Source organism: Lagopus muta, chromosome 1, assembly GCF_023343835.1.
Source record: "Lagopus muta isolate bLagMut1 chromosome 1, bLagMut1 primary, whole genome shotgun sequence".
Lineage (NCBI taxonomy): Eukaryota > Metazoa > Chordata > Aves > Galliformes > Phasianidae > Lagopus > Lagopus muta.
Window position 1 is genome coordinate 67,280,711 of NC_064433.1, and position 26,726 is coordinate 67,307,436.

General features: G+C 41.8%; 2 protein-coding genes across 3 annotated transcripts; one reads left to right on the forward strand and one right to left on the reverse strand.

The window, feature by feature from the left end:
• Nucleotides 1-19,424, reverse strand: TM7SF3 (transmembrane 7 superfamily member 3). 2 transcript variants are annotated; one of them, XM_048933507.1, is made up of 13 exons: nt 19,164-19,424; nt 18,134-18,207; nt 12,227-12,381; nt 10,545-10,695; nt 9,993-10,113; nt 9,524-9,695; nt 8,764-8,941; nt 7,537-7,623; nt 7,043-7,123; nt 6,096-6,248; nt 4,684-4,781; nt 4,153-4,315; nt 1-3,565 (listed from the first exon to the last, which is right to left on the reverse strand). In XM_048933507.1, the coding sequence occupies exons 1-13, from the start codon at nt 19,358-19,360 to the stop codon at nt 3,303-3,305; spliced, it is 1,893 nt and encodes a 630-aa protein (XP_048789464.1). In that variant the 5' UTR covers nt 19,361-19,424; the 3' UTR covers nt 1-3,302. The 2 variants fall into 2 exon arrangements, with proteins under 2 accessions (XP_048789464.1, XP_048789466.1); XM_048933509.1 differs by having other exon boundaries at nt 4-3,565; nt 19,168-19,284.
• Nucleotides 19,375-26,372, forward strand: MED21 (mediator complex subunit 21). Its single transcript, XM_048933533.1, has 4 exons — nt 19,375-19,481; nt 19,746-19,860; nt 21,922-22,022; nt 25,556-26,372. Exons 1-4 carry the CDS (start codon nt 19,440-19,442, stop codon nt 25,730-25,732), a joined length of 435 nt encoding a protein of 144 aa, XP_048789490.1. The 5' UTR covers nt 19,375-19,439; the 3' UTR covers nt 25,733-26,372.
• Nucleotides 26,373-26,726: the final 354 nt, after the last annotated feature.

A 26,726-nucleotide genomic window follows, 5' to 3' on the forward strand; every position in this document is an offset into this window, starting at 1 on the left:
AAAACATTAACCAAGGCTGATGTTTCTCAGAAATCTCTGTCGTAGGGTTTACACCACAGCTAACAGCTACATCCTTAGAAGAGTTTCAGGTGCTTTATAATCTGCTATGTCTAACATATTTCTAACACCTGTTTGAAAGGATGTAACAACAGTAACCAGCACATTTTCTTCTTACTAAGCAATAGCAGCACACACCACTAGATTGGAAGATACACGTTCACCATTCTTCCCAGTGAGGGAAGCTGCTTACATAGGATACAACTGCAGGGATGGTGATGCAACCTATATTGTTCTCTCTCCTTTAGCTTTAAGACAGTTCTGCATGTGCTTCAGTCCTAGAAAAGCTGTAGGAGCAACAAGGACAAACACCATGATGTAATCATTGCAGCACTGTTACTGTGAAGTGAGAACTGTTGAAGTGCATCAGAGCAGTAACAGCAGGTGGGTTCTCTAAGGTAGAGAGAGGCAGTTCATTATAATCCAGGAGGCTCCAGCTTACAATCAATACACTGGTTTTATAGAGGTATCAGCACCAAGAGCTTCCCAAGAAGCATTAAATAGCATCAGTTTAAGCAAGCAGAACTGCAAGGTAAGTGCTGAGCTGGGCTAACTGCATAAGTGCTTCCAGTGAGAGATGCTGCAGTGAGTAGTTTTCTGTACTTGCATGGTACAGAAATGCATAGCAAGCTGGAACTCAATCTCTTTTGCAGCTGCCACAAATGGTACGCAAGAGCCTTAAAAAATGCCTGCCACTCCCCCCCCAGTACTCCAGTGAATCAGTTAGTATATTCTTACAACGGTCACTATTAAGCACCATGGCTTATGGAACATGAAAATAAGCCACACAGTCTTTAATTAGAAAAAACACACCATCTCCAGTTAAGCATCTCAGAAGAGTTCCAAGCCAAGTTCTGCTCCAGCCTTCCTACAGGATCTAGCAGACTTGTTTTCAGTCAAAGAGCTTAACACACTGTCTTTTGTCCTTTAGAACTTTGTCCACCTCTTCAGTCCTGCATTCACAGGAAATGTGGCTGGTCTCAGTCTGGACCTCAGGGTGTCACTGTGGCTGCAGTCAGTCCTTATGACAGGTCAGCTGGGCTTCTCCTACCACATCCCTTGAGGGCCTAATATTTCAAGAACAACCAACCGTACAACTTGCTTCAGCATTTATGACTGTAAAAGTGACACTGAATTCAGCATGACGACATCCCTTCAGTTACAATATTATTTCAAAAGACGTCTTTATTATAAAAAGATATAGAAAATTAGAGTTCAACTTGTTTCTTCAGAATGCTAGTCACAACAGTTTAAAAAAAAAAAAACAACAAGGTAAACATGTTTAAGAGCATTTGTATACCAAATAAGTGTTTGCTACTTAGTCAAATATACAAAGAAAAGCTCAGTATCAGTGCAGTAAGGGCAGACAGTGAACATCAGTCCATCAGGGACCAAGGAAGAGCTCCTCATTTACCCCCATCTGCCACACAGAACAGAGTGAAGCAAGACCTTAACTGTAGGATTTCAGCCTTGCTCAGATGTTTGAGGAAAATGTACCAGCTCAAAGCACTCGTGGGATTTGTCTCTAAACATCACATCACCTCAGAGGCTGTACCACGCTACAATTTTCACTCCTTAAAAGCCGAGTAGTGGCTGTAAAATTGAGTTACTTTGAAGTCGTTGATTCCTTTCTCCTGCTAGGATGTTTCAGCTTTCAACTAAGTTCTCACAGTAGTATTGCCACCTTCCTTAGAGAGCTGCCTGACACACTTACTGCCAAGAACTTAAAGTAGTGGCTGAGAACTGAAGTTTTACCAGCAGGTTATTCACTAGCAGTGGCTCCATTCAAGAAGCAGAACAGCCATTCACCTCCAGACAGGAAGGACTATGTACTCCACTGCCCACACTAAAGGTATAAAGATAGCAAGGAGAAATTAAAGTTTAAAAAAAAAAAAAAGTCATAAAGAGCCACCAAAACCTGTATCAAGAATCAATGTAATGCATTACTTTCACTGCTATTTAATATAAGACAGACCACAATGTAAACACTGAGGATACAAACCAGGACTGGGCAGGGGGTGGGCAGTAGAACCCAAGGACAGCCTCAGGTCAATGCATTAATTTGAGCCAAACCCACAATGCTCCAGTCTGCATTTTGATAATTGCTGCTTGTTTTATTTAAGGAAGAGAATAAAGCCACCAAAAAAAGATGCAATTTCCCACTGAACACAAGAGTGGTCCTTTATCTGTTTTACACTGCATTCTACTTTGGGCAAATGCAATCAAAGTTGTTAAGGAACATATTGAGTCAGCAAGGATCTTGGTCAGTATTTTGCCCACAGTATGCTGTTCTCACCATTAGAGAGAAAAATTAAAAGACCTATTGATTGATTAAAGAAAAAAAAAAAAAAAACCAACCACAACAGTTAGTGTTCCAACTAATTCCAGGAAAGACTTGACATTGGCTATAAAGTGCTTATTCCAGTTACTGTCTTTGGCAGTACCTCTTCAAAAAAGATGATGCCAGAGACAAAGCAAGTCCCAGGCCATTCAGAAAGCCAACAAGGAGGCAAGCCACTTGTGTTCTCTTAGCAGTCATCTCTGTACAAATACCAGATGACCAGCCTGCTACAGAACCAAGCAAAAGAGGGAGAAAGTCTTGTCTCGGATCAGCTCAACTTCCTGAGCCCCAGTGTGCTCACAACAGTTAATTCAGTGCAGTTTAAATTCAAGTCACTTAATTTAGGCTTGCAAGGTTCACTAATACTTCTCAGATGCAACTGTGTCTGCAGCCATACATTTTGTACCTATTAGATGATACTCCAGTTCCTCTTAAAAGAACTCCTTCTGTGTATGACCCTTGTCTTTCTTCCTTTGCAAGATAGCAGACTGCTCACCTCTGAGAGCAAGTCAGGCAATATTTTGGCAGCAATTTTCACACCATGAGGGAAGATCCAGTGTTGTACAGGTTGCTTTCTAAGGACTGTTTCATACTTCACACACCTGAACATCAAACTAGCTCACTACAAGACAAATACCTGTACTTGATCCTTAATATGAGATCTCTGCAGCCAGACATATGCTTGTTACAGCAGTCTGAGCGGGCCATTAAGGAATGTCACAAAACAGCATGTAGTGGACAGGACAGATAATTTTTCCTTCAAGTTGAAATAAAACAGCCTCCTCTTATTACACAAGACAAGTTGACAGTGGTAGAAGCCTGCACCACTGGCTGGTTTGCTGGTGATAACTTATCTTGCCATTCTTAGATTCTTCCTCTCTGTTCCCACCAGTTATTGAGCTGGTTATAGAAGCAGTGGAGTTCTTTCCCCAGCTGGCTGCTCTTTATGAAAAAGCTCTTTAATCTGTAGCAGCTTGCTGTGGATCCTCTCTCTCAGGGGAGGAATATGATGGCTGGGGTCTAAGACATTTGTGCTTCTGCGCTCCCTTTCCCGCTTCCAGGTGAGGTAAGGGTGTGGTGGGAAGGGCACTTCACTTCTCTCTCGGCGAAGCTGCACAGTGACTCCACTGAGGGCTAGCATTATCCACACTGCCAGGACAATAAAGTCTAAAAGAAAAAGAAAAAAGAAAAAACACTGATTCCCACAAAACTTGAAAGGAAGTTTGAAGTCTATGCACATGTTCAAGACTAGGATGGAAGGGGCTTTGGGCAACCTGGTCTACTAACAGCAGAGAGATCACAACTAGATGACTTTTAAGGTCCTTTCCAACCCACACCATTTTATGACTCACAAGCACAAACACTGGCAAGTTTGGAAACAGGAAGGAATGACGTATTGCCTCTGCATCCTTATGGGCAGAAAGAATAATCAAGCAAAGGCTTGATTAGAAAAGAACAAGCACATTCAGTCACTGTCCCTTTGACTGCCACTCTGCAAACATAGCAGTCCAAGCCTGAAAAGCACCTCAGGTAAGTGCCTTGTTATGCAACATCTGCTGGAAGGTTCATATGTGAGACAGCTCAGTGTTAATTTTGGAAGACTGGAATTCACCATTTGGGTGTTAAAATCTCACACCATACGTATGTTATCTTTCAAGCCCCTCAACATTTACTGTTTACAAAGGCAACGGTGCAGTTTTCAAGTAAATATTTCCAACTTTTTCTTTTAAAGGAAGTGAAAAAACAGCACTCACCATTTGTTTGAAAAGGCACATTGGTGTAAGCTCTGCTGAAGTAATCATTGAGGAGCCTTCTGAGCAAGTCTAAGGCAATGTAAGCAAGACTTGTGTAGACATAACATGCGATAGCCAGGACCACTGAGTAAGAGCCTACTATTCCACAGGCCAGTATGTTCAGCTGAAAGGGAGAAGAAAAACAACTTGAGGAAACTGACCAACACTGTACTCTCCCACCTTTTCAATGCAAAATTTTATCAGTTCTACCAAAAGAATTTGGCACCCTACACCCTGTTATCCAGGCATCCTATTCAGACAGCATAGGTAGGCCAATAAAAGCGTTGCTGGTCGTTGTGTGCAAAGCTGCAAAAAGATCATTGCTTTGCTTATGAACCATTTAGTACAAGTAGCAGCAAACAGGAACTCCTTAGAGCTGATCCTGTGCTGAAGCTGTGTTCGATCTTCTACACATCCCACGGAGCTGCATTTTGGATAATGGTCTGAAACCCTTTTTCCCCTCCTCCCAGGGAGGAAGAACACATTACTTACAATTCTTGGACAGCCAACAAAAAGCACTGGAATCATCAAGGCTACAGAAGAAAAGGTCACCCAGAACACAACATCATCACGGAACACCCTGTAGTCTCCTGCAAAGACACCATAATTCCACAAGTAACTTTCTAGCATTAGTAAGACAATCACTTTTTCTCCCCCTAAGTGCTCGTAGTGGTAAGCTTTTCTCTAAAGATTCTGTACATTCAGAAATTTTAGAAATATCTGGAGTATAACATGGAAAAGGTTAACTTTTGAGCTCAAATGCCAATTTAAGTGCACTGTTAGTCAGAACAGAAGGATTGTTCCAGTTTAGCACAGGTCCTAAACTGGGAAACAGATCTTGGTCTTCACTGAAAAATTTGCTTGATGTATACATTACTCATCTGATAAAAGTGAAAAGCAGAGTAGTTCTATCTATTAAGAAACCATTTTATTGCCTATACACTTCTACAGTTTATAAACCCCTGTATCAACATAGGTTTTATTATAGGGACCTGGTACAAGTGCAGCCACTGCAATGTATGGCAAGAAGCTCTTTTGGCTTTAGAAAGAATAATTAAGTTACTTGATTAAATGATACTTTGCTTCCCCTGCTTTCAAAGGCCTGTCAGCTAAACAGGGGACTAGCTGACTCTCACTCACTATTTTAGTCTTGTAAAGAGCAACCAGGGAATGCATGGATTATTACACAATCACTGAGTAAAGCAGACAATCTTTGAAAGGAAAAACTGCCCCACCAGGAGATCTTAAGTAGGAAAGCCAGAAAGGAATGCATTTATGAGATTTAAAGGTACAGCAAAGAAAGTAGTGCAGCTGATGCCTCGATGTTCCTGAGGGATTTCAGCTCAGAAGCCTTTCTTGCTTTGCCCATTTTTCCTCTTAAGGAAATAGTTCTAAAAACACCTGTGATGCCAGTTCAGCTGCAAATACAACTTTGAGTCTTACAGTAAAGTGCTGCCACAGCATTGCACTGCAGTACGATAAAAGGTAATAACAACAGCTCCTCTTAATCCATGATGCCTTCATGCCTGAAGCCTCAGAGTCAGACCACAGATTTTCGACTGTAACTTGCTCTGAATCAGAGAACAAGACAGACAGCACATGCCTGCCTGGAGCAGAGATGGTATTAGATTACTGAAATGCAAGCTGCTCAGGTAGGAAGAATAAGCAGTTTCCTTTTCCCACCAGTGTTGATTCCCCAAGTAGCTTTAGTTGCAGCACACCTGAAAGAAAGCTTCAGGGACATCCCTAATGCCTCCAAAACCAGAAAGGGAAAAAAAAAAAGAAAAAAAATCACACTAAGATATACCAGATAGGGGCATTTGTTTTAGAGCCTTGGAGTCTTGAAATATAGAAGGGAAGCATCACTCAATAGTCACTTCACAGCAGAATATTTCAGTACATACCTAGCGGGGTAAAGAAGACCATTGATGAGAAGAGAAATCCCAGCACAAGTCCAATAATCAACATACAGAGTAGCACAGAGCCAAGTCTCCACCAGCTTGCAACCAGAAGAATCCCTCCAGTAATCCCAGCTACTGCTGTCAAAATAAGACGCACTGAAAAATAAAATAGGAAATTCTAAACTAAGAACTGTGGCAGCATTCTGAAAAATTCAGTTTTTGCAATAACATATTCAACAGTTTTGCTTGCATGCTTGACCATTACCTAATGAAAGCCTTCTGAAAAACTTTCTGAAAAAAGCCCATATTTGTGCTTCATGCATTTCACCAACTCCACTCAGTAATGGAGAGTATGCTATTGAAAGGGTGACACAGTAGCAACACCTTCATTACAATCCTACGTACAAGAGTTTGCAGTACCACTATTACAGCGTTATCTGAAATTCTCTACTCAGCTTTGAGTTCTCAGAGAAATTATGTTACAATAGACACTGCATTTTCAGAAAAGCATCTATATGAGATAGGATGTAATAAAGACAAAGGAACCAATTCTTGCCAGTCCAACAGACAGGTTGCAACTCCTTATTCCATTTCGCACTTAGAATCTGCACTGATCTGAAACTGAGGTCTACCTATTACAGAAGAGACAGGAAGGAAGCAGATTGCAAATTCCAGACAGTTTCTAAATCTACACCTCCCTTGGATAAATATGCAAATTTGTCTTTCATAGTTGCAGCTATTAATTTCCACTTTACTGTTTAAGGTTGAAAACAGTAACTACTCTGTTGTGTATTCAGCTGTTAGGGTAATCAGAGCTCAGGTCAAGTACTCACATACTACACTTCTTTGTTTTTAATCTTTCCCAAGCCTAGCCAGCTGCAAGCACAACTTAAAAGATACAGAGCAATAATGTTTTGGGAAGAGGACAGGATATCCTGACATGTACTTACCATCATAACCAAGGCCAGTTACCCTAGTGATGAATACAAAGAAAAAGAATCCTGTGATTATGAATCCCATGAAGAATAAGTCTAGAGATAAGAGAAAAGGGATTAATATGATATATCATGTGATACTAAGTCTACTTCAGTACATCTTCAGGTCCCTCTGTTTTACAGCTAGGAAGGGAGATCTCAGCTCATTAGCTGTTAAGCACAAGGAGGCAGCCAACACTTTGTTCTGGAAAGGGCAGTTCCAAAGTACTTCAAATAAGCTAACAATTGCACACTTATATTTATGCCCCCCAGCATGCACCCTGGTTCTGGATTCCTGTTCTTGGAATACCAGAGACTTCTTGTTTTGAGCTCAGGAGATCTGACCCTGTTAAAGCAAAACTGTGGATCTAATTGACATGTAATTGCTAATAGGTGATTCTTAGCAAGTCACAGCAAGTTACACTTACGAAATTCCAATGAGAGTTATGAGAAGAAAAACCACTCCATACCTGTTTTCCAGAATCTGTGTCCAAAAAAGCAAGTGAAGAGACCAAGAACAGCAAGAGCAGTGAAGAATATTTTGGTAGAGAGTTTGCCTACAAGGAGAAAGAAAGGGTTACTAGAGCATTCTCTTCTAGTAATCCCAACAGCGACACTAACAAATGACAGCTTGTCATCACTTAGTCTGCCAACAACATAACTGCTGCTCCTTCAGACTCACAGTGAGAAGGAATCTGCAGCACCTAACCTAACAAATATCTTTAGGAACTCCAACAGAATATTTAAATAGCTCTGGTCTAAGCTGCAGTCAAAAGCTTCCACTTACTCAAGAGACTGAAGTTTCCATAAGCATTAGTCATGCAGCCATAAGCTGTTGTTTGCAGAACCACTATTACAGCGTTATCTGAAAATTCTCTACTCAGCTTTTAAATAGTCAGTACTACAGCAGTTAGTCTTTATCTTTGCAGCTTTTATCTTTATCTACAATAAATATACTTTTCATGCAACAGACAGGACCATCACCACCCCAGTACAGCTCATCTCTGTCTCCTAGAAATAATTCTTACTAATATTTAGGCTATATTTCTCTAGTTTTCTGAATTAAAGATTTTTATGCCCAGATGTCTCTTATGAGGTCACAAGACATTGAATTTGACAAGTCGCCCAAGTAATGATTAAGCAAATGAGGACAAATCTTGCTTTATGAACCATATTCTATCCATTATTTTTGTTCCTTCAGTTTGCTCTTCTTGCACTTAAATTCTATAATTACATAACCGCATAGCAAGTAGTAAGACTTTGTAATCAGATTTCTATTGCTGGCATTATATTCATACTTGTTTTTAGGTCACTATCCCATTTCAAAGTATTTGCAAGTTACTGATTGCTATTAGCACCAGCACAATTCAAGAATTAGAGATGGACTCTAATCCAGACCATGTTTTATCAGCTTACTTTCACATACATCACCCAAAAAATAATTTAAAATCTGTGTATCCATTTCAAATGGAAAAAGCTGGAGGGAGACCATCGATCACTAATAGCTCTTCATAGACTAATTCTTTTAATTCTAGAATTTCTACTCAATGAAGAAGTAAATTCAAAGTAACAAAAATACATCAAGTATATATCTACACATGTAAAAAGCTCTCAAAAAAAAAAAAAAAAAACAACACCCCACCACTCAGCACATTGAAGCACAAGCTTGAATTGTACTCCAACATGTCCCAACTTACTAAGAGAAGAGCAGTTATCCACTAGGTCAGCAAAGCTGCAGGCGTATGTGTGCACAGGTATGTATGCAGCAGAAGTATTCCAAAGAGGATCCCATACTATGACATTGTAGATCACACCTTGCCCAGGGAGTGAGGAAAAGTATACATCTGTCTTATCATCACTTGTCACTGTAAGCATCTGGAACAGTAAACAATATTTTTAATTGCAGAGACCTGCTTGTCACTATTTCTAATGCCATAGCAATGTACACAGCTAAAGTAATACTCAGCAGCTCAAGGAAGACCAACAAGAACTGAAACTGGAGCTCTGCTATCCTGAACCCTCTCTATACTACTAATTGAAATGTTAAAGGCTCACAGGATTGACTCCACTTCCCCCAACACAAAGCAGTGCTTTCTGATGGCACATTAGGTTTTTCTACCCATGTTTTGTTCCTCCCCATTCGAGGGCATAGTCCAATTTTTTCTATCAGTCTTCTAGCTGCCCTCTGAAGCAGGGAGGCTGCTGTTCTACTCCCTAGCAAGGCCAAATAGGTCACGGCCACTGACATTCTCACCCTCCGTCCCTTCCAATCTCTTTGCTGGGAGTAGGTAAACATGCCAGAATTGTTTGTTCTACCATATCTGCTCTCTTCATGTCACTCCAAACTGGGGTCAGTTTCTAGTCCAGTTCAACTCAAGGAAGAGAACAACAAGGAAGAAAAAAGAATTTCACACAGTGCACTGCCAAGTGCCTCATAGACTGATGCTTCACACTTACTTTAACACCATTAGCTTTGATACTTCGCACCTCAGACATCTTGCGTATGTGACTCATGAGCACCATCTCAGAAAGATTGTTCTCTGGTAAGAAATACTGGTAGACATCATAGCGCAGCCGCCATCTGGAGTTCTGACCAGTCCCTGAATCACAGGATGGTGGGTTTGCCCCTCTGCAATTACAAAGAGGTCAGCAACATGCTTGACACAAAACCCTCATATGCATAATCTCCCACAGGATGTAACTTCCATTTCTTACAGCACCTTTTCCCCCCCTTTCTCTTCATCACTTACTTCTTAGATTACAAGTTGCAACAAACAATATTCCTACCAGTAGTTAGATGCTCAAAGTTTCCATTAAACCTTGTATTACCACCCTAGTCAAATATAGAGAAAGGAAGCACCAATATAGGGTCTAATCAGAGCACTAAAGCCCCCACTCATCTTTATTTATTTTTTAAACTACACACCTCATATATCCCAAATTCGCAGGGGCAAACTTGATGCGAACATCAACCAGTGTGTAGTCTAGATAAATGTTGGGATCCACTTCCAAGTCAAATTCTAGATTGCAGCCTCCAGGTATAGGATCTAGAAAACAAAAAAATAGCTGTAGTAGTTCTTATTTCTTTCTTACACAATATGAAGAAAAGTTTATGACCTCAGCAATGCATGCACCTGAAGGCATAGTCTGATGCTGAGTACCCAACATTGTTAGGCTCTAGTCCTACAGACAATACAAGTAATGTCACTGCAGTCACTAAAACAAATCCTAATACACATGCACAGCATTTTTCTACTCAGAGGCTGAAGTCATGACAAGAACACACAATATATCTCACACACAAATCATAATTCAGTAATAAAAACAAACTTTGGCTGCCCCAAAGGGCTTACGCCATCTCCACCATCTGCTTGTACCATGCAAGATCACCACTTCTGAAAAAGCAACACTTCATTCCACAATTTGCTAATAGTAAGCAGAGCTGGTGCCCATTAAGAAAAAAAAAAGGGCAACATACCTTTCTCCATATAGGGAATAGAGATAGCTGTGCTTAGCACCTGGTTAGCATCCAGAGATCGAAGGTACCACGTACACACAGTCTGTTGAGGTCGAAGGATAGAAATGAGTCCTCTGTCCACACCAGTTCCTGAGCTGTTTGTAGATGGATTCTAGACAGAAACACATTATATAAACAAACAATTAATCGTGATCATGTTTTACCACAGCTAGACATATTGCACAGGAGTCACATTCCTGCCACAGACCTGCAGGGCATACATTCAGTGCCAGTTGCCACTACAGGTGTATAGATACTGAATAATTACTAAAGGTATAAAGGGATTAGAATATCTCTTACAAAAAGGTGTAAAGGAACTGATGAGCATCCTGAGGAAAAGAACACCAAAACACCTCACTATCTCCACCAAAATGGAATCTACTTTATAACAGCTGGCTTTAACATGAGCCACGCCAGACAGTCACTGATCTAATCCTCAACATCACCACTCCTTTCAGAACCAAGAGCCTTGAGGTAAGATCAGACAGCAACAACTGCATCACTCATGGCTGTAACAACCAAGATTTGACATGTAGACAAATCTTCACACAGAAAATGCCTTTTGTCCACAAGACCTATCCAAGGCAACACCATAATGAAGCACTTTACACCTGGCAGGCCCTAGGTTCGGCTCAATTTCATACCTTCAGAGGCAGGCCAGCCCTAAAAGCAGTACAAGCATATTCATGTGGCACTACCCTTGGCCTGGTAAAACCCATGCATGCAAGTACAGTCTGAACTGACACAGCAGAAAGCTCTACAGCTGGTAATCAATGACAGAATAAGTATAGAAGTAATGCCTCCACTCTGGAATCCTGGGTATTTAAACAGTACAAAGATGACTGAGCTGGGTGACTTGTGTTACAGGTTATTCACCTTCTAAGCTTCCCAGCATAGCCCTTGGCACACGATATATTCCCATTTGAAATACACTGACGGAACAGAGGAACTGGATGGCTGCTGTCATGCTGCCACCTACTACCTCCAGGTTAGTTTACATTCTGCTCAAATATCACTAATTGCCTCAGAGTACCATAAAAATCAGTACTTCAGATTACATCTCAGTAATGATGGGACAAAAACAAGGCTAGCATACAGCAGTAAGAATGCTTGTATTGCCAGCTAGGTGTAGCAGCTTTCACTGGAGTACTGTGAAATAATTTCTCCATATGCCACCAAACAAAAATCAACTCCAGAGAGGCAGTTGGGATAATGAGACACCATACCTACAGTAACTATATACAAATAACGTGAACTGTAGACAGCTAAAAATCAAGAAGTGATCATAACAAGGCATCTGGCGACTGTCATGAATCTGTTTTTAATGAGATACATTGATGGACACCGGTCAGCAGCCACATATCAAAAGTACCACTCTCATCAAGAGCAAAGAACACTGAAAAAAAATTAAGCCAGTTTCAAAATTCCGTTGCTATTCAGTCCTCTAAAATAGTCATCATGACACAAGAACATGAGAAAGTATTATTCTATTTTCAGAAATCCTAAAAGCACGTTAACTTTATGGCTCTTTTGTACTTATATAGCCTCAATTCTATACGCTACATGTAAGGATGCCAACTCCTACTTCCTCTTTAGGGAAACAAAAGTAGTACTCAAGAACATAAATGACGCTCTTCCCATACCTTATCAAAAGATATCACCACATCACTTTGCTGTGCGTGTACTTGAAAAATGATGACCGTCACATTGCTTGCAATGTTCCTGATGACTGCTTCAACTGGATTGGTCTGATTAAGCAGCACATTTCTGAATTTTCCCAAGGAGAGCTCAAGAAGACCTGCAATCCAAAAAAAGGAAAAAAAAAAAAAATCACTTGGTTTTTCATTCACATGGGAAGCAGTCATTGAGGGATTGGGAGCAGGGCTGGCCCAATATTTGCTGAGAAGACAGCAAGATATTTCATGCTACTTTCACTCAATAAGCTCAGGCTCCAGAGGCTGCTGTACACAAAGCTATGCCTACAAGAAGGGATACAGCTCGGAAAATACTGTGCAGCCTGGCTTTCACCTAAGCATATGGAACATCACAGAATCACAGGGGTTGGAAGGGACCTCAAGAGATTGAATCCAATCCCCCTGCCAAAGCAGGTACCCTACAAAATAGGTCACAGAAGTAGGCATCCAGTTGGGTCTTCGATATCTCCACAGAAGGAGACTCCACAACCTCTCTGGACATGATTTCCTGCCAGCCTCCTGTACAGCTGAGCTCATCAGCAAGCACCAGCTACAGGTGACCAACCAGTGCAACCAAGGGCAAGTACCCTTCAGCAAATATGAGGACTATTTGCTTTTCTCCAGATAGATGACAGTAAGCTCACATTAGTCAGCCAACAAGCACAAAATCTGCTAAACTTCTTGAGCAAATTTCCCAGTGATGGAAATTGCATCAAGGTCTCCAATAGCAAACTTGCTGTTTACATGCATATGCTTAACCATTTTCCATTATTTCACATGAGATTTGCTCACAAACTGTTCTTAATTATGAGGACTGCTGTTCCTAAATTCTGTATCTAGTTTCAATACAATCAATACTGTTTTTTCCTAGGATGAACACAGCTCTACCATCTGCTGTCATGTCAATTTAAATAGAAACACATGACCCAGGGTATAAGATCCTCTGAGAATCAGCTATGGCTTGTTGTTCAAGTCCTGCAAGAAAGCCTGGTTTCTCCTGATGCTGTGCTCTTGGGAAACACAAAATCTCAGGAGAGGGAAGAGAAGCAGATATACAGAAGCCATGAGATTCCCTTTTATCAAAAAGTAGAGACTGTAGGCTTGTAGTTTGAACAATGCCTTTGAGCACTGCACTGTGATGCTTCCTAAGAATTCCCCAGCGTGGGCACAAACACAAATTCAGCTGACCTAAAACTTACCAAGCTTAAAAGCAAATACACTACTTCTGCAAAGTTGCCTCTCCTAGTAGGAAGCTTGATACTGTCATGTTACACTGTGCTTTTATTGGAGAACAATCATCTCATTCACACTCAATGGGTCAGGTGTTTCCCTTTCTAAAACAAGAGACTTCTCATTCTAAACTACATACATAGAACTCTGTACCCCTTTTAGTTCTTTCCTGTCACACCTCATTATCCCCTATTTGGCAGGTTTCTTGGCCTTCTGATATGCAAAAAGAGGTGACCTACCCTCATGCATCTTCCATTCTTCTCACAGCTGAGGAAAATCAGAAAAAAATAACTCATTTCATCTTATTAGCTTCAATCCTCACTTCAGTCCTAAGCTCACCCCAAAAGTACCAAAACCAGATCACCAAACTCCTCGCTGAAATACAGAGACCACAATCATCCAGGAGAAAGACTGCTTTGACAACATGAAACAAATCTTTAGTTTACGTTAATGTTTCCAAGCATTTTGGGTAATTTTCAATTTCTGAGAGTCCTTTACATACCATTCATATACTTGTCCCTTCCACAAAATCTCTGTTCTCCTAAGACCTGAAGTTAAACCAGAAATGCAATTACATATGAATGTTAGAGAAAAGTATTGTATTGAACACGCTGCTGACTTTTTATGTACTCAAACCTGCATTGGCAGTACAGAAGAGGAAGGTTTCCCTGAACTTTAAGAGTGGCTTCCTGAACTGCAGGATGTTCAACTTCACAATGTTACTTTAAGAAAAGGAAAACTGAAATCATGTACACCTTCTCTATACTCTACAAACAAGAGGAAAAACAGCTTTGCTCTCAAATGCTCTCGTTTTCTCACCTCCGCTCTGTTCTTACACTCTGAGGCTTCTGCATATATAAGGTCAGATTTGTCAGCAAAGCATAAGCCACTACTTCAACGAGATCATGAGACTCTAAATGTCAGAGGCGCTCTCTCAATTTTAATTAGTGTGGTAAACTAAGGCATGGTGTTCTACTTTATATTACTGTTTGCATAACTGCTCTTAGACAGTGCATGTGATATATTTTAAGCCAAAGTTTGGACAGAAGAGCATAGATGAAAGTTAAGAACAGGAATGGCTACATCCATGAGGCTAGTATTTTTCAGATGGTTGTCTACAAGCTCCTAGAACTGCATGTCTAGTCAGGCTGGAAAGATTACTAAGGAGAGTTTGCAAGCACTGCAGAGAAGCAGAACCTTTTCAATCATTTGTTGGAAGAAAAACTGCTATACTGCCAAACTACAATGCCTACAACATTCCTGCTTTCTCCATTTCCATCATTTGATGAAGACATTGGTGGCGCTCCTAAGCTGACAAGAACATGGCAAGCAATCTACTCACAGTTCAGCAGGCCTATCAATATCACGTTTTCAGACAGTCATTAAATTGCCTGAACTCGGTGTAATCTGTGATGGAGCTCAGCGTTGCCACAGTAAATAGGCTTCTTTTGGCAACCTTGATCTCACATAACACAGCACACCAAACGAGACTACCACAATCACGTCATCAGAAGCCAAGTAGTTCACCAACAAGACCCAAGTTTCCCAGAAGAACCCAGTTTCTTTTCCTCCCCTCCCTTGCTTTCTTTTTTTTCAAACAGTGAAGATCAGAAAATGCCTGGTAAATACCAAGCTACATCCTCCTCTCTACAGGAAGAAGAAATCTCAAGGTAACGTACGTCAGAATAGTTTTACAAAAGATACGAGAGAAGAATCCTGGATATTACAGAAGTTGTCAAGTGAAAACATATAGGAAGCCAGTATTCTTGAAAGTGAGAAAGAGCAAAGCAAAGTTGGAGTGCTTAGACTGCATTGTTCAGTATACTGGTACCACAAGTACTAAGACAGGAGAAGAGATGTAAAAATTTGCTCCATCATCCCACACTGCATTTCTTCTCCCACATAAAAAGTGAAGCCATCAGGGACAAAGGAACTCAGCCTCCCAGAGCTCAGTACAGATGCCAAGATGCCCTAACTCTAAGAATTGAGGTACCCAGCTCTCAGAGCCTTGGCAATTATCCTTCCCCTAAGATCTGCAGTCTCTCCAACAAGCAACAGCCAACTTGAACAGTTTCTATTCTGCCAATTCAGCAGCAAGCCCTCAGTTCATTTGGTATTTCAACCACGCTTCTGACCCCAACTGCCATAGCTAAGACACTTCATCCTCCATTGCCATAGCTAAAGACATAAGGCTCCTGGTTGCACTGTATAGATTCAATTCCAATTAAGAAACTAGTTGAAGAAACCACCACTGCATATACAGAAACAGCCTTTACACCTACATGGCTGTGCTCAGTCAGTATACTTGTCTCTAGTAAGAGAAAGATGAATTTCAGTGCCAACCAGTTTACTAATAGATACACTAAATAGATATACTAAGTTACCTTAAGAGTTTTTAAGAGGCAAGAAGAGCCCTTCAGTGCAGGAGGAACATCAACAGTAAGATGTAGATATTTTGAGCAGAGAAAACTGAGCACATTGTTATCTTTATTAAACTATCATGTCATATCAGACCTTTTAGGGCCATACATACATGAATGCACATCAGAATCCTCAGTCTTCCCACATTAGTACAACCCCAAATAACGGCACTCCTATCAAAAGCAACAAGGAGATTTATGAAAGGTCCTACACTTTAAACTCGTGTGATTGAAATTCAGCTCATGGTTTGATGTTCAATGCAGGCAGTACCACAGCTGCAGCATTCCCACCCCAGAAGACCACACCATCCACCAAGTTGTAGAATTAATTAGGTCTTCTACAGCCTGAAAAAGGATAGTGAAAAGTACTTGTATCAGCTGCTCGCATTTACTAATCCAGTGATTTACAGCCAAAATATGCAAGCTCTGGCTTCAGGTACATTGCTGGTATTGTTGATTAGAATATCACTTGCATCTTGTGGCAAGGCACAAGAAGGAGGCATTATTACCCAGAGGTGCAAGTGAACAGCTGCCTAATACATCCAGAGATCAGAGTAGTCTTGTGGGAACTTCCATCTGTCTCTGCATAGACTAAACAACTAGCACAGACTAAGGAGAGCCAGATAAGCTGGAGGGGAACAATCATTCAACTGCTTTGTATTTTGAATGATTTTAGCACAGCTGTATCTTAACTGAAGGATGGTCTTGATCCACCTAAAACTTTACCATAGGGCCCTGCTCAAACCTAATTACACTACAAACTCACTTTTGCTTTTGCATTACTGAAAAAACTGGTTTGGAATTAGCAAACAAGGCAGACTGCACTCTTATTTCAGGAAGGTGGAGCTCCTTAAATGTTTTAAGCATAATGCCTATTGCTTCTTAAGTATAAAAGCTAAGTTTAAAGAGGTGCAGCCCATCAGAATCCCAGAATGGCAATACAGCCTATCACGGACAGACATGCACTTAAAAAAGGAAGTGGGATCTTTCAGTACTAGGAGACAGCAGAAATCATCCCTACAAACCTGGGCTGAATAGCCACAGGGCAATTTTAAATCAGTGAACCATTAAGTAGGTGTCCTCGTTTAAAGGGCCTAATAATCTGCTAGGTCTTCGAACACAAATTACAAAGCTCATTAACTTTTCATGAGAAAAATGATGTTCTTCCCTTCCCACTCCTAGTTCTGCAAAGAGATACAGCAACAGGCTCCTTCAAAACAAAGCAGCTGTTGTCTCACTTCAATCCTGTGTTTATACATACAGTTAGAAAACAAGCAAAAAACCCACAACACCATTTTAAATCGAGTCTGGGAGACATACTGCTTATCTGAGACTTCATTCTCAAACCTACTCGATGCTATCAAGCACCAAGTTTCCTGTGCCTGCACGAAGCACCTTAAGACAGAGGCATGATATAGAGAAGGAAGACTTGCACACTTGAGAGCGATTCCAAATAGCGCCCTGAAGCTCTGCAACATACCCAAAGGGCAGAGATCTCCTTGTGGAGAAATAAGCTTCATTAGACCCTAGTTTAAAAGTAAAAAAAAAAAAAAACAAAAACAACAACAACAAAAAAAAACAAAAACTGAAAGAGGCTTAATATCAGCCCTACTATCAGAGGCTGCTTGCTTATCTCTGAGGAAACTTCATGCGAGCAGGAAAAGCGTTAACAAGTAAAGCATCTGTTAAGTCTTCGCAAGATATGATCACTACAGAGCACTGATCTCCGGAGGCCCGCTTTAGTCTTAGGCACAAGCTCAAGGGAACTACAAAAAGAAGGCCATGCTCAATAAAGTCAGATTACATCAGTACGGCCAACAACCCATTTCTGGACCCGAATTCCAAGCTCTCAGGGCTGTCCCTGGGCCCTTGATTTTAAAGGGACGGTTTGTGGTCTGCGATCAGCGAAGTGCTGGAAAGCCAGAACCTCTCGTAAGAGGCAGTTAACCCTTTTCTCTTTCTTATGTAGGTTCTTACACTCCTTTCTTATATCTCTACACCAAACCCATCAGCCCGCACTACATCCCCGCAACAGCACAGGCGTAGTCCAGCAGAGCCACGCAGGGGTTAAAACAACAGCACTATAAAGCTAGATAATGAGCAGCAAAGCCGGCCTTGCGCTAAGGAAACACCGCAGGAAGGCTACGGGATACGCACCTGCTTGCACCGCCCATTACAACCCGCAGCCCCCCGACACCGCACTCACCTGAGGCGCCGCCGTCGCGCAGCGCCCCGAGCAACCCCAGGAGCAGCACAACGCCGGGAGGGAACCGCATGGCGCTGCAGAGAGAAGGGAAAGCAGCTGAGAGAGGACCGAGACGCAGAAGAGAAGGAGGGCGGAGCCTGCGGGGAGGAGTAACACCCTGAGGCTACGCAGATCCCGCCCAGCCGGTTCCCCCCCGCACGCACCCACCCACCCACAAAGGGCTGGGAGTAACGGTGATGGCCGCCCCTTCAGCGCCCTTTATCCGCCTCCCCATGCTGCGGGGGCAGAGCTGGGGGAGGTCTCCAGGCTGAGCTGCGTGAGCATCGAGCTAATTTTCGTTTATTTCTTTAATGGCGCTGCCGTTTTGTTCTCACGCAGGGAGCCCCGGCGGTGCCTCTGGCTGCCGAGGTGATTCACAGCCGTGTGACGGGAGGCAAATTAAACGCCTCTTTTCGGAACGGTAGTGGTGGCTGTTTTCAGCTTTTGGGAGCTTAAAAGCGGTCTTGTTGCTATTTCAACCCCGTTCGTGAATTTGCGTCGTAACCTCGGCTTTGCGCCGTCACCCGTTTTACTGTCTTTTTCTAGGCAGCTTGCTCTGAACCGGCTTCCAGATAAAACGTAGAAGGAAGTCGTCGGTCTGCTGCAAGAACACAGCGCTGAGCACCGCTCGGTGCTTCACACCGCAGTTGCTCCAGCTGAAGACCGCAGTTATTCCAGATGAGCAGCTGCTCGCTCTTCTCCCTGCTTTGGTGCGCAGCTGCCTTTCTCAGCCAGAACATCTAGCTAGTTTTTGTTCAGCTCAACAGCGATCTTGTAAGACAGAGTCTGTACGAGGGTTGTAAACCGTTAAGCGTATTGCTCAGAGCCACTGTCACAGCCGACTTCTCCCAGCGAGACCCCCCCCCGCCTTTCGTTCACAGCCCGGCACTCAACCAGCTTGTGAAAGTCCGAGCAAGGATACGCATTTCTGAAAGAAATAAGTATTTATGTATCGCGTGTCGCTGCATTTTCCTCCCTTTTATCTCAATACCTGCCTCTGCGAGCTTCCCAGCGTGCGGCGGTGCCCCGCCGGCCCCAGCAGAGCTGCTCACGTGCGCCGGTGGCAGCAAAGCAGGACGCTTCGCAGCACCCCTGCCCTGGGCTGTGCAGGCCTCCTCCCAGCAGAGGGCGCGCGTTGCCCAGCCCACCGGAAAAGGTCCCCGTCCCACCCACCGGAAGGAGGTGCATGCCATGCTCCACCCACCGGAAGGAGGCGCACGCCCCCCCCGCCTACCGGAAGGAGGCCCCCGCCCCGCCCGGCTTAGCCATGGCGGACCGGCTCACGCAGCTGCAGGATGCGGTGAACTCGGTAAGGCGGTCGCTGCCTTTTTTCTCGGCAACTGTTCTTCTTCCCACCAGGGACGGATCTTGGCCTGGGCTGGTTCTTTTCTTGCCCGCTCGCTGTGGGGCTGCGAGTCGCTTCCCCCCCCCCCCCGACGATCCCAGCCAAGGGACCCTTGCTGCTGCTCCTAGCTGGCTGTGGTGTCTGCGCGTAGTTCTCGTGGGGGGGGGACAAAATAAAGTGGAAATGGCTTTAGAGATTTGATAAACGAAGTCTCGTTGCACCCTGCAGCTCGCTGACCAGTTCTGTAACGCCATCGGTGTGCTGCAGCAGTGTGGCCCCCCAGCTTCCTTCAGCAACATTCAGACAGCAATCAACAAAGACCAGCCGGCGAATCCCACAGAAGGCAAGTCACTCGGGTTCCCTCGTGGCACACTGTCATTCAAATATTGTGTGTTATTTCATGCTGAGCAAGCAGTTCTGCCAGTAACTGTCAGTGAAGTCACAAATTGATGTCAGGCTTGCTTATGAGATTGTGACCTTGGCAACATCATTTTGAGTTGCATCTAAGCATTGAAATGTATTTCTTGTGATGTTTATTTGCACAGATACAGTAGCCCTTCAGATATAAATTTGTGTAAGAGGACTGCAGTGGGAGGCTGTTAGTGAGCTTCCCTCTACTTTTTTAATTTTTGAATGCGAGCAAGCGTTTGTTTTATGGAATCATGCATTAATTTAAAGCTCTCTGTCTTACCGGTTTTTAAGTATGTTTCTCTGCATACATTGATTGTTTATGTAATTAATTAAGGAATCTTCTGTCATTCCTAAAACTCTGAATGTAATGAGTTCACTAAAATCATACAACCAAGTTCGTAATGTTAATGGGACATTGCAAAGCAACCAGTTGAATGTCTTTGGGTATTTAAATTATTAACAAGAAAGCCTTAAAACTCAGTCTGGAGGGCACTGATTTACACATCAGAGTGAAGTGAGTGACACAGAGAAGGCTTTAAATAGGTATATTGGGATATTTGTTGTTCTTCCGAGTTGTTTTTTTATTTATTAGTTTCAGGACAAGTCTATCTTTGAGAATGTCACTCTCGTCTAGACATTTTTCTCATTAGACAATATTTTTTTCATTTGGCAATCTAGAGAATGAAACATGTAAGATCTTTGCCTTGTGTAAGATCTTAAGCTATAAGTCTAAGAGGGCTATTTCAATATTTTAGCAGTAGAAACAAAATTGATTCAAATTGAATGATACAATTCCACATAGAAAATTTTTCTTTCTGGCTTTAGAGCCAGATTGCTAAAAATTGATGCAGTTCTTTCAGTGATCTGGTAGCTAAACTAAGATTTACAAATCTTCACTGCTGTTCCATGTCTCGGTGACAACTTTTCCTGTGGGTGAATAGTTGTCCTTCTTTAAAACAAACCAGCCTTACATTCTTTCATTCACTAATGGCCTATTACGTAATTTAAATGGTCTGTCCATTTGAGTTACAGTCTTTACCTTGTTTCTGGTGTTATTTGTCCAGTCGCAGGTCTCAAGACAAGGACCGTAAGTTTAAATGAGTTCCTAACTATGAGGGCTGCTCCGAAAGTAGTGCTTTTCTATTATACTGATCTACTACACCAGATGTTGGTGGAATAGAGGCTAAACCTTCCCACCAATGTTCCATTACATTTTGTTGTTGTATGAAGGGTGGGAGCAGAGGGGCAGTCTGGCAAAATGGTGTCTGATGTGGAAGTGCATATGAAGCAGAGATTTGTTGTTGAATCCTTCTGTGTGGAAGAAAAAAATGACACCCATTGACATTCATTGGTACTTACTGAATGTTTTTGGAGGCCAAACAGTAGATGTTATCACGGTGAGGTGGTGGGTGGTGTGTTTCAGCAGTGGTGACAGCGATGTGAAAAACAAACCCCATTCTGGATGGCCACACAGATTTTACAGGATGGCCTGCAGGCTTTTCACTAGCGAAAATGCAAAACTGATGATGGTGACTGTGTTGAAAAACAGTGTTTTGTGGCTGAGAATATACTCTATTAAAAAGTGTAAATGTGCTCTTTGTAACTGTTGTAGTTTCCAAGGAAATAAATAGGAAGCATTACTTTCAGAACAACCAACTTACTTCCAATACTTACTATAGTGACTAGGATACTGAATACTCTTAGTAATTTCTTAACAGGCTAACCATGATGGAGTTCTAGCTATTTGCTCATTTATGTAAAGGCTAGCCCTTTGCATAACGAGTTATCCTGTTTAATCTGCAATTGGAATCAACCATCATCTTCTTATAGGGTCCCTTTCTTGTCAGTTGTAATACTGTTGTTTCCTTCATATAGGAGAAACTGTAACATATACATACTTGAGGTCTTCAGAATTTTCCATGCCATGAATGCAGAGTTGTGCTTATTTCTAGCAATGCATCGAGTAAGCTGACTTTTTTTAATTCTTTCAAAGAATATGCCCAACTGTTTGCAGCACTGATTGCACGAACTGCAAAAGATATTGATGTTCTAATTGATTCCCTGCCCAGTGAAGAATCAACAGCAGCTTTGCAGGTAAGAGTGCTCTTAAAATACCAGAGTGTATTTTAGGTAGACAAACTTCCTTTTTCTTTTTCTTTTTTTTTTTTTTTTTTTTTTTTTTTTTCTTCAATACTCTCAGCCTTCTAATCATAAAAATGGTTATATTATAAGCCTGATTTTTTTCATGCAAGTACATGGGCTTATTGGGAAAACTGCAAGTTGCATCTGTTTCTGAGATTATACACAGCATAATTTAAACTTGTTGGTTTTTTTTTTGCTAGAATGTTTTAAGAAAACGCAATAAATAACAACAGCAACACAAAAATTTATTATAACATCAGTCCTAGGATATGTTACATTTGCCTATGATTTTTAAGCTATTCTAATACCGATACAGCAGTCCTATGCATTGTAGCTTTTCGTTATCTAATTTTTTTTCTCTTTGCTAATCTTTCCTATTCTCTTGCTCATTAGAGCTGTGTTTCATTTTGTAGCTGCAGAGCCAATGCTTTATTGAAGCTTTTAGTTCTGAAATGTTACCATTTATTTAAAGCTTTGCAGTATATCCTAATTTCTCCATCTCTGTCACAGAATAGTTCCTTGATTCAGTAATAGAATGTTTTCCTTTGGACCAGCCAGACAATCTTTGTGTTTTTATCTCTTGCTCCTTTCCTTAGACCAGAGATGCACTAGGGAGTGCTCGAGATCAGAAAGGGGCTACTGGCCGAGGCAGTTATTAGCAGATGTAGCCACTGTCTACTGGAAAGGTAGCATGGCAAGCTGTAGGCAATCCAGGAGGCTCCTGGAATGAATGCTTTGAGGGTAACTTCTTGAGCCTAGTAATAGACAAGGGAGATGCAATACTGGGCCAGTGCACTTACCAACGCAAGTGAACTGATTGGCTACAACAGGTCCAAGAAGGTGTTCCCCCAGATGGTGAGCAGTGTAATAATTTTTTATTTAAAAAAAAATAGATATTTAATATCTAGTGCTGTTTAATATCTTCATCAATGGCGTTAGCAGTGAGATTGAGTGCACCCTCAGGAAGTTTGCACATGACACCGAACTGTATGGTGTGATTGACACACCTGAGGGACAGGTTGCTATTGAGAAAGCTATTAGACACACTCAAACTGTGGGCCCAGGTGAACATCATGAGGTTCAACAAATCCAAGTAGAAGATCTTACGCCAAGGTCCCAGCAACTCCTACTGTCAGTAAAGGCTGGGTACAGAGGGACAGAGCACTGCTCTGCCTACAAGAACATGGGCATACTGGTGGATGGCAAGCTGGACATGAGCCAGCAGTGTGCCCTCGCAGCCCAGAAAGCCAATCATATCCTGGGCTGCATCAAAAGAAGCATGGCCAGCAGGGCGAGGGAGGTGATCCTGCTCCTCTACTCTGTGCTGGTGAGACCTCACCTGCAGTACTGCGTCCAGATGTGGAGTCCTCAGTACAAGAGAGACATGGACCTGTTGGAACTCATCCAGAGAAGGGCCACAAAAATAATGCAAGGGATGGAATGCCTCTCCTATGAGGACAGGCTGAGAGAGTTGGGACTAGCTGGGACTCTTCAGCCTGAAGAAGAAAAGACTCTGAGGAGACCACGAGTGATCTTACATTATCTAAAGGGGGGCTCTGAGAAATAAGGGGACAGACTCTTTAGTAGGGTCTGTTATGATAGGAAAAGGGGAAATGTTTTCAAACCAAAAGAGGGAAGATTTAGATTGGATGTAAGGAAGAAATTTTTTATGATAAATGTGATGTGGCACTGGAACAGGTTGCCCAGAGAGGTGGTAGATGCCCCGTCCCTGGAGACATTTAAGGTCAGGCTGGACAGGAATCTGAGCAACTTAATCTAGCTGTGGATGTCCCTGTTCATTGCTGAGGAATTGGACTAGATGACCTTCAAGGGTCCCTTGCTACTCAAAAAATTCTGATTCCCTGCCTTACAGGACCTGAACTGCTGCAAACAGCTTCTGAACCCTTTTGCAACACTCAGATATCTGTTTCTCACTTCCAAAAAAATACTTCTGACCCCCCCCAATTCCAAAAATGTTGCTGGCTTATTGTTCTGTTCTTTGTAAAGATCTTGTCTAGTATGCAGGATCTTCCTCATGGACTCTAGCTTCTGCGTTTACATCAAGTATTTTCTTTTTAGAATGCAACGAGGATGCAAATAACTCTGCTTCTTTGAGAAACCTAGAGTTGCTTTAAGATCTCCTGAAAGTTTAACACCAGGGTTGATAATCTATGACTATTTGAAAGGCATTTCATAAAAGACAGTAGATGTGCCCATTGGAACAAATAATTTGACAGCAACATTGCATTTTGATTTTAAGCAGAGGAGAGGAGGAAAATGTGGAAATATTGTTAGTAACAATAATCACCAACTGGGAATGTAAACACCAGTCTAATTCTGTGTCAGTATGTGTACTTAATAGTCAAAGACTTCTCTCCTGCTGTAACCAAGTAGTATGCTTGTTTCATGACTGAGCTGCATTTGATTGTAGTGACAACTGATGCAAGGAAGCCAGAGTAGAGAGCCCAGCAGGGACATGCTTTCCTCAGAACTGATATTCTAACAGTTTCTTGTTTGTTAATGCAGAATTGGGTATCAAAAGAGTTTCTGATCTTTTTGGTTTTGAGATAAGTTAGCATGGATTCTCCCTCTTACTGATTCTAGTTTGGGATTTTGTTGTTGTTGCTGTGTAAATTAGAGTACTATTAAAGATAAATATTCTTTAAAAATACTGTTTCAGTAGTTACTGAGATACTCTAAAGCAGGCATGTCTAGCCTGCAGGCCACTTGTGTCCTGACACAGGTTGTATTGTGGCCACCCCCTGCCCTGCACCGTTGTGCCATCAGCTCTTCCTTGCCAAGCAGTCCAGCCCAGCTTTGAGTGCACAACCATCACTCAGCAACAACCCAACATTGGTGCACCATCAGACTTCTCTGGGCTGAAACCAGGACATGTTTGTAGAACTTAGCTTAGTTTGAGCATGACTTCTTAAGAACTGTTTACCCAGGTCTTAAGAACTTGGGTAGTAGTTTTAAAAAGTATGTGGATTTGTTTTATTTTCTCTCATTTGTAATTGAGTTGGAATATGTTTCAGTAATTTTAAGTTTGGTAAACGTTTTATTTCACCAACTTTGTCTAAAGGAAAAACATTTTGGTTGAGAAATAAATAATGGAAAACAAACATGGCTTATTAATATTTTTGTGTGAAATATATTATCTAATGGGAAGGGCTGAATAAACCATCCTTACATCTTATAGGGACCTTTCAGTAACTGTGGGAACGTTAACTTCTCAGGAATCCTGCTAAAAGTTCAAAATGTGAAAAAGCTAATATCTCTACATAGTGGAGCTTTTCTTTATTCCATGTGGATATGCACTGTGCTTTAGACTGTAATGAGTTGCTCAGATATCACAAGTATGGGATTCAGGGCTAAGGAGAATCTTTGCTTTCTATGGTAATCATTAGATCACCTCCTCCTGTGAGTAACAGTCAAGTTTGGGTTATATGTGAAGATCCTTACTTTTCTCCCATTTTATTTTAAAGGCTGCCAGTCTGTACCGGTTAGAAGAAGAGAATCACGAAGCAGCTGCCCGTCTGGAAGAGGTGGTTTATCGTGGAGATATGCTGCTGGAAAAGATACAGAGCGCTCTGGCTGATATTGCCCAGTCGCAACTGAAGACCAGAAGTGGCACACACAGCCAGCCCCTTCCGGACTCGTAGCACCAGGGGGCAGCACACCGTTGCAAAACTGAACTGTGGCAAGTGATCTGGTGTAAAACCCAGCCTCGTGCCAACCGGGAGCTGCAGCGGCCAGCCCTGCTCTCCTGGGGCTTCCAGGTGCCCTGATTATCGGTAACAGTAGCTTTTATCAAAGCTCAAATTACAGAAACACTTACATTGTAGAATCAGTGGTTTTTGTTCTCAAATTATACATCTTAATGTATAATACTTTGACTTAAAATATTAATTTCTTAGGGTTTTTTTTTCCATATATATGTCTGACTTCAGTCTTATCTTTTTTTATATGGGCCTTCATGTCTCAAGGAAACAAAAGAACCTTAAGAATATGTAATTTACTAACCTGCCTTCAATCTTATATGTTCCTGGTGTACTTTTTTTGTTGTTTTTTAAACTCAAACACGGACACGCTGTTTAATTTGCCAGAGTTCCATGGAGACAATGATGTGAATACAGTGGTGGCCATCTGTTCTAATTAACAGAAATGGTAATTAAGCATTTGTATTACTACTTAGCTTATCTTTTACAGAGCAAGTAAAGGGGTAAGTAAACTTAGAAGTTTGCAGAGTAAGTGTTCTTGCTATTGGCATCTCACTTAAAAATAAATAAATCTTCAAATATGTGGCGTTGGCATTTTTTTTATTGTTTGTAATTCAGGAGTTGGTCTTTGACTCCCTTGTGACCACAGACAGACATTTACCTGCTTCTGCTGATGTTCTGCCTTCTCACAGCAACTGGTGAGTGCCTGTAAAGCACTCACCTTAAAGGTAATGAGGAGAGCAGTGAGAAAACTGAAAATGACTGATGTAATATTGCTTTGCAGTGCAAGCAGTTAACTGCCACATGAATGAATGATCTTCAGCAGCAAAAAGCCTGTGATCTTTAACGTTCTTTAAGAGGTTTTTCTTCTCATTTTCACTCACTAAATAAATTTGTGCCCCTCATCTTAGGACTCTGGAAATACCAAGACCTTTTC